At 44.5% G+C, this 8,652-nt stretch overlaps 1 protein-coding gene across 1 annotated transcript; it reads right to left on the minus strand.

The window, feature by feature from the left end:
* Positions 1 to 219: 219 nt before the first annotated feature.
* Positions 220 to 8,549, minus strand: mterf3 (mitochondrial transcription termination factor 3). Its single transcript, XM_038971878.1, has 8 exons — positions 8,454 to 8,549; positions 3,948 to 4,322; positions 3,701 to 3,853; positions 3,258 to 3,447; positions 2,554 to 2,701; positions 2,303 to 2,374; positions 2,043 to 2,204; positions 220 to 475 (listed from the first exon to the last, which is right to left on the minus strand). The coding sequence occupies exons 2-8, from the start codon at positions 4,312 to 4,314 to the stop codon at positions 281 to 283; spliced, it is 1,287 nt and encodes a 428-aa protein (XP_038827806.1). The 5' UTR covers positions 4,315 to 4,322; positions 8,454 to 8,549; the 3' UTR covers positions 220 to 280.
* Positions 8,550 to 8,652: the final 103 nt, after the last annotated feature.

Consider the following 8,652-nt stretch of genomic DNA (forward strand, 5'->3'; position numbering starts at 1 on the left):
ACACGAATTGAAATTATCCTCGCTATTTTTCCATTTATATATTTACATGTTAGTCCTTATGAAGAAGGCTAGCTACATTTATCAAAGGTCCAGTTCAGTTTCATCCAAAATCTCAACAATGTGTCGAAATGTGGCCCTTTCTGGTACATCTTGGTACAAACATGCTCATCGGCTCATTCAACCAGTTCAATATTAAACAGCAATATTCAATTGTAGAATATCTTCAAAATCATATTTATTCACATAACACACATATACAGAAACTGTAGTGTTTTATCAATTACATTGTCTTCTGAAACAGTTCAAAGTCCTTTAGTGTGGCTGATGCCACTTCAGTGCAGTAGGCCTCATCTGGCAGGGAGACTAGCTTGTCCAGACAGATGTAGTTAGGCTTGGCAGGGTCATACTGAGCCCTATCCAGGTATTGCAGGAACAGGTGTCTTTCTTTGATACGAAGGTACTTTGCATTCAGGACCTGTAGAGAGGACAGATAGACTTGCTATCACCTATTGTCTGACAAGTTAACTGAATCTGTGACATGTATAAAGCTTACGTGACGTAATTAAGCTTATTAAAAATCAGTGATACTATCAAGAGCAGTGTGCGGTTAACTTTTTCCTTCATCTTGTTCAACTGTTGCCATGCACCTGCAAATAAGATTGCTCAGATGTGCGAGTGCCTTTTGAATTTAGTCTCTATGGGGGTGCCACAGGGTTCAATTCTTGGGCCGACTCTCTTCTCTGTATACATCAATGATGTCGCTCTTGCTGCTGGTGAGTCTCTGATCCACCTCTACGCAGACAACACCATTCTGTATACTTCTGGCCCTTCTTTGGACACTGTGTTAACAACCCTCCAGACGAGCTTCAATGCCATACAACTCTCCTTCCGTGGCCTCCAACTGCTCTTAAATACAAGTAAAACTAAATGCAACCGATCGCTGCCTGCACCTGCCTGCCCGTCCAGCATCACTACTCTGGACGGTTCTGACTTAGAATATGTGGACAACTACAAATACCTAGGCGTCTGGTTAGACTGTAAACTCTCCTTCCAGACTCACATCAAACATCTCCAATCCAAAGTTAAATCTAGAATTGGCTTCCTATTTCGCAACAAAGCATCCTTCACTCATGCTGCCAAACATACCCTCGTAAAACTGACTATCCTACCGATCCTCGACTTCGACGATGTCATTTACAAAATAGCCTCCAACACCCTACTCAACAAATTGGATGCAGTCTATCACAGTGCCATCCGTTTTGTCACCAAAGCCCCTTATACTACCCACCACTAAGACCTGTACGCTCTCGTTGGCTGGCCCTCGCTTCATACTCGTCGACAAACCCACTGGCTCCAGGTCATCTACAAGACCCCGCTAGGTAAAGTCCCGCCTTATCTCAGCTCGCTGGTCACCATAGCAGCACCCACCCGTAGCACGCGCTCCAGCAGGTATATCTCTCTGGTCACGCCCAAAGCCAATTCCTCCTTTGGCCGCCTCTCCTTCCAGTTCTCTGCTGCCAATGACTGGAACGAACTACAAAAATCTCTGAAACTGGAGACAGTATACTCCCTCACTAGCTTTAAGCACCAGCTGTCAGAGCAGCTCACAGATCACTGCACCTGTACATAGCCCATCTATAAATAGCCCAAACAACTGCCTTATCCCCTACTGTATTTATTTTATTTATCTTGCTCCTTTGCACCCCAGTATTTCTACTTTGCACATTCATCTACTGCAAATCTACCATTCCAGTGTTTTAATTGCTATATTGTATTTACTTCGCCACCATGGCCTATTTATTGCCCTACCTCCCTTATCTCACCTCATTTGCTCACATTGTATATAGACTTATTTTTCTACTGTATTATTGACTGTATTTGTAAACTGTTTGTTTACTCCATGTGTAACTCTGTTGTTGTATGTGTCGAACTGCTTTGCTTTATCTTGGCCGGGTCGCAGTTGTAAATGAGAACTTGTTCTCAACTTGCCTACCTGGTTAAATAAAGGTGAAATAAAATAATAATAAAATAAAATAGCTTACCTGTGGGAACTTTACAATCAGGCCATGGGGTATGTTCATGGTGTTGTGGATGTAGTCAAATATCTGGGTCAGTTTCCTCTTGTTAGCAGTAAGAACTTTGGGGATTACAGTGACAATGTGCTGGAGCTCATTTTCACGAAACCCCATCTCCAGTTTGCATATCTAGGATGAAAAAGACGGATTCTGAGAATGAATCCTATTTTTCTCTCCAAGAATTAAGACATTTCACAGTTAATGTTTAATAGCGTTTGTTTTCATACCTTAAGATTCTCCTTAACTGGCTCCAAGCTCCCACACAAAAGTCTGGGAAGGCGAGCCACAACATCCCGTGTCTGAAAGATACGAATGTATGGGTGAAATGATCTTATGCATTATCTTACTGTCTGTAATTTGGGGTGTGAATAATGTTCTATGACAAATTTAGTGGGACATAATGTGACCAATTGCTGTTGTCTCGGGTCAATCCTTACACGACTTTTACATTTAATTGTTTACTCAATTCAGACCTGACCTTCTGAGCACTAAGGCCTAACTGCTGTTGGTAGAATTCAAGGCGGTTGTCCATCCTCTTCACACTGAAGTTCAGCAGGTACGGAGCTCTGGACACCATGGAGGCCACAGACTCTGCGCTGAACTTCTTGGACCTAAGATATGCCACCCTAATGTGAAAGAGAGATTATTACCTCATTTTATACTACAGATTATTTGTAAATAATGTAACAATGAAATGTATCACCTGTCATAGTCCTATAAGAACTGAAGCTGACAGACAAGAGATAAAACGGGTATATCAGTTGGAAACACCAAGTTTACTCTCTGTCCCTAAGATAGTGTGGTGAATATTATAAAATAAGGATCTTCTGGAGTCCAAGTAAAACTAAGATTATTTCTGAGCTCAGAGGGAACAGAGTTATACAGCTCAGTGTAGACAGTCTGAATTCCGAAGCATTGTGTGATAAGCACATATCTTTATAGTTTCCTGTTCTTGGGCAGGAATTTCAGTTTTCCTTTCATCTCTACAAGGACACAGGAGCAAGCTGGTTTGCAACACATAATTATACTCAGAAGAACAGTAGATTATAATAGGACAGTTTCACAAGGTTAGTTACATGGACACACAATTTAAAATGTCCATTACAATAGTCAACCCTGTGTGTTGCTGACTGTAGAAAATGCAACCTGCCAATACAACAACCATCCCCTCAACTCTGGTACCTGGCCTGCAGGTTCTCCAGGCTCTCTGTGAGGATGAAGGGGTTGTGGCTGATCAGATAACCCAGGCGAGAATCCTCCACTCCCAGCTGCTTCAGGAAGACCAGCCGTGGGGTCACGTCTGTCTGGAAGTCTAGCCTCAGCAACATGGAACTCACGTTAGGCCTCTGCTCCAGTTTCCATAGCTGAACACCTGAAGAGGGAACCGAAGGGTTAACACCAGGGTCACATTCATTAGTGCACAGCGTATATAAATGCTCTGCAGTGGAAATCAAAAGCAAGTGTTTATTTTTGGGCTCTGGTAGTCCCTCCCCATTTACTTCAGTTTGATGCCTAGTGAATACGATCCAGAGACATAGATATACATGACATCTATTGCTCTTGTACATTAGACAGTGAGGGAATAATGGCTAATCAGATATAAACCCTAAATGGACCCAACCTACCTAGCTGTACAAGCTTTCCAAGCGTCTCTGACTCGTTGACATAGTCTTTCAGGGAGATGGAGACAGGAGGCAGGGCAGCTGGGATGTCCATACGAACTGCCTCCTCATGACTGATCTCCTCTAATGCAGAGTGGCCTGGGGCATCATCCAAATCTGGAGAGGACAAAAATATTAGGTAGAAATGACCACTGTGTGTGTGTGTGTGTGTGTGTGTGTGTGTGTGTACACACAGGGGTGGCATTAGTACCTAAAGCTGTCTGCCACTCCTTCAGAAGCATCCCTCCATCTATGAGTTGATGGGAGAGAGGATTCTGATATGACACCATATCAGTCCCAGGTAACTCATCAGTATTCCTGTGTTTCATTTGAGATGGTTGGACCTTAGCATGAGATTCACAGTAACTCCGCACTCCTAGATTCCATCTCTCTCGTGTCTGAGATGGATTCGGACTTCTCTGGAGCACAGAGGGCAAGACTGGAACAATGAAAGAATTCCAGAGGGCTGCAGGCCAATGCTGGGCATCTGTGGAATACTGAAGGGTGATGATACCAACACTCCTTGACCTCAGTAAACTGGTGCATCTCTGACAATGCTGGATACAGGTTAAAGCCATGTAGAAATCTGTGATAAAAACACAGGACATTGTGACATGAGAAGGGGGTCTGTACATTGAATGTAACTAGAACACACCATCATGCAAGTACTTTAGCCACTGCTATGAATTTTTAATTGAGCTTGAATGATGGGGATGGGTGTTGTTGAGTAAAGAATCAACCAATAGATTATAAACAATGAATAAGGGACTAGCCAGCAGATCCGACCCACTTACTCACAACTGCACTATGGATGGACAGCCTACCCTGTGTATATTAAGACACCGCGGAGCCAGCGCAAGATATGGCTCAGTAAACATACCTCAATCCAGGGATGAGATATTAGTTCTAATCCGAATTATTGTTACACCGAGAATATGGAACGACTACTAAAGGGGAACTGACAGCATTTTAGCAACATGGAATCTTATTAAAATCTGTTCATATAAACCTCCAGGAAGAATGACACCTTTATTAAACATTTTCTGAAAAAGCGAGTACTTAGATATGGTAATTTTAATGTTTTCATAAATTCATAAAAATTTTGAGAATGACCTATAAGGCATTTGTGAAAAATCGATTGCAATATAGAATGGGAAAGCGGCTGTGCGTTTGGACAATTAATAGACACTGCAGTAAATAAACATCTGTCTTGTCCAGAACCTACGCAGACCGGTGTGCCATAGCCAATCAGAGCTATAGTAGGCCTATATGCAAATAAGCCATTTGTCACACTGCCATCATTCACTTTTGTATGGACCTTGCTTTATGCACGGGGGCATTGTCATGCTGAAACAGGAAAGGGCCTTCCCCAAACTGTTGCCACAAAGTTGGAAGCACAGAATAGTCTAGAATGTCATTGTATAATGTAGCGTTAAGATTTCCCATCACTGGAACTAAGGGGCCTAGCCCGAACCATAAAAACAGACCCAGAACATTATTCCTCCACCACCAAACTTTACAGCTGGCACTATGCATTCGGGGAGGTAGAGTTCTCCTGGCATCCGCCAAACCCAGATTTGTTTCGTTGGACGGCCAGATGGTGAAGTGTGATTCATCACTCCAGAGATCTTAGGCTTGTGTGCAGATGCTCGGCCACGGAAACCCATTTCATGAAGCTCCCGACGAACAGTTCTTGTGCTGACGTTGCTTCCAGATGCAGTTTGGAACTCGATAGTGAGTGTTGCTACACGCTTCATCACTCGGCGGCCCGGTTTTGTGAGCTTGTGCATGGTCAAGCACGACTCCAACATCATCATTAAGTTTGTTGACGACACAACAGTGGTAGGTCTGATTACCGACAACGATGAGACAGCCTATAGAGAGGTCAGAGACCTGGCAGTGCGGTTCCAGGACAACAACCTCTCCCTCAGCGTGATCAAGACAAAGGAGCTGATTGTCGACTACATGAAAAGGAGGGCCGAACATGCCCCCATTCACATCGAAGGGGTTATAGTGGAACGGGTTGAGAGTTTCAAGTTCCTTGGTGTCCACATTACCAACAAACTATTATGGTCCAAACACACCAAGACAATCGTGAAGAGGGCACGACAATACCTTTTACCCCTCAGGAGACTGAAAAGATTTGGCATGGGTCCCCAGGTCCTTAAAAGGTTCTGCTCGACATCCGACCGTAAGGCGCTACAGAGGGTAGTGCGAACAGCTCAGTACATCACTGGGGCCAAGCTTCCTACCATCCAGGACCTATATACTAGGTGGTGGCCAAGGAAGGCCCAAAAAACTGTCAGACTCCAGTCACCCAAGTCATAGACTGTTCTCTCTGCTACCCCACGGCAAGTGGTACCCTACACTGGCTTCCTGTTAAGGCAAGGGCTGAATTCAAGGTTTTACTGTTAACCTATAAAGCGTTACATGGGCTTGCTCCTACCTATCTTTCCGAGTTGGTCATACCTACACGTACATACCTACACGTACGCTACGGTCACAAGACGCAGGCCTCCTAATTGTCCCTAGAATTTCTAAGCAAACAGCTGGAGGCAGGGCTTTCTCCTATAGATCTCCATTTTTATGGAATGGTCTGCCTACCCATGTGAGAGACGCAGACTCGGTCTCAACTTTTAAGTCTTTATTAAAGACGCATCTCTTCAGTAGGTCCTATGATTGAGTGTAGTCTGACCCAGGAGTGTGAAGGTGAACGGAAAGGCTCTGGAGCAACGAACCGCCCTTGCTGTCTCTGCCTGGCCGGTTCCCCTCTCTCCACTGGGATTCTCTGCCTCTAACCCTATTACAGGGGCTGAGTCACTGGCTTACTGGTGCTCTTTCATGCCGTCCCTAGGAGGGGTGCGTCACTTGAGTGGGTTGAGTCACTGACATGATCTTCCTGTCTGGGTTGGCGCCCCCCCTTGGGTTGTGCCGTGGCGGAGATCTTTGTGGGCTATACTCGGCCTTGTCTCAGGATGGTAAGTTGGTGGTTGAAGGTATCCCTCTAGTGGTGTGAGGGCTGTGCTTTGGCAAAGTGGGTGGGGTTATATCCTTCCTGTTTGGCCCTGTCCGGGGGTATCGTCGGATGGGGCCACAGTGTCTCCTGACCCCTCCTGTCACAGCCTCCAGTATTTATGCTGCAGTAGTTTATGTGTCGGGGGGCTAGGGTCAGTTTGTTATATCTGGAGTACTTCTCCTGTCTTATCCGGTGTCCTGTGTGAATTTAAGTATGCTCTCTCTAATTCTCTCTTTCTCTCGGAGGACCTGAGCCCTAGGACCATGCCTCAGGACGACCTGGCATGATGACTCCTTGCTGTCCCCAGTCACCTGGCCGTGCTGCTGCTCCAGTTTCAACTGTTCTGCCTGCGGCTATGGAACCCTGACCTGTTCACCGGACATGTTACCTGTCCCAGACCTGCTGTTTTCAACTCTCTAGAGACTGCAGGAGCGGTAGAGATACTCTTAATGATCGGCTATGAAAAGCCAACTGACATTTACTCCTGAGGTGCTGACTTGCTGCACCCTCTACAACTACTGTGATTATTATTATTTGACCACGCTGGTCATTTATGAACATTTGAACATCTTGGCTATGTTCTGTTATAATCTCCACCCGGCACAGCCAGAAGAGGACTGGCCACCCCTCATAGCCTGGTTCCTCTCTAGGTTTCTTCCTAGGTTTTGGCCTTTCTAGGGAGTTTTTCCTAGCCACCGTGCTTCTACACCTGCATTGCTTACTGTTTGGGGATTTAGGCTGGGTTTCTGTACAGCACTTTGAGATATCAGCTGATGTAAGAAGGGCTATATAAATAAATTTGATTTGATACCGGAGCGCCAAGTCTAGGTTCAAAAGGCTCCTTAACAGCTTCTACCCGCAAGCCATACGACTGCTGAACAATTAATCAAATAGCCACCCGGACTATTTACATTGACCACCACCCCCCCCCCCCCCCCCCTTTGTTATTACACTGTTGCTACTCGCTGTTTATTATCTATGCATAGTCACTTTACCCCTACCTACATCTACAAATTACCTCGACTAACCTGTACCCCCACACATTGACTCGGTACCGGTACCCCCAATGTATACTATATAGCCTCGTTATTGTATTGTGTTACTTTTTTACTTCAGTTTATTTAGTAAATATATTCTTAACTTGTAAAGACCTGGTTTTGAAGCATAAACTGGGAATTTCATATTTTATTATTGATATGATTGTTTGTTTCATATCTTTAGTTAAAACGCTGTCAGTTTAGTCTTCATTCTAGCTATCAGTAGCAACAGCATCCATTATGGGATGGTATGTGGTGTTGAACAACAAATGAGCTGATTGACTGACACTGCCATTCCAAAATGGCTGCTGTGGCTTTTGCTACCTATCATGAGGATATCTTTCAAAACTATCAGTTGTTCAATCTTCTCTGTAACAGTTGGGATAATTCGGAATATAACGCATTTCTCATCCCTGGATTGAGGTATGTTTTCTGAGCCATATCTCGCGCTGGTTCCAGTGTCTTAATATACACAACAATGTTGTCAGACCCTAGTGCAGCTGTAAGCAAGCAGGTCGGAAATGCTGGCTAAAAGAGTGTATGTCTCATTGAAGCAACAATGGCCAGCTAGATTGCGTAGAACAATCATACGGGGTAGCCAGCTAGCGGATAGAAATGGTGGTTTTTGCTAGTACAAAATGGATGACATCATGCAATAACTTACAAAAATATGGGTCAAACCATGAATATGTCCACTGAACAGGCGTAAAAACAACAAGATAGCGCCAATGTCAATCTACTCACGTGTGCACTCTAACCGAAGGATTACGGAAGTGTCCATATTTTGGCTGTACCAAAATAGGAATACAGCAAGGCAATAAGGCAGCTCAAACAACCTATGAGGGACCGATAGAAAAACTCCC

This window comes from Salvelinus namaycush, chromosome 32 (assembly GCF_016432855.1).
Source record: "Salvelinus namaycush isolate Seneca chromosome 32, SaNama_1.0, whole genome shotgun sequence".
In the NCBI taxonomy this organism is placed as follows: domain Eukaryota; kingdom Metazoa; phylum Chordata; class Actinopteri; order Salmoniformes; family Salmonidae; genus Salvelinus; species Salvelinus namaycush.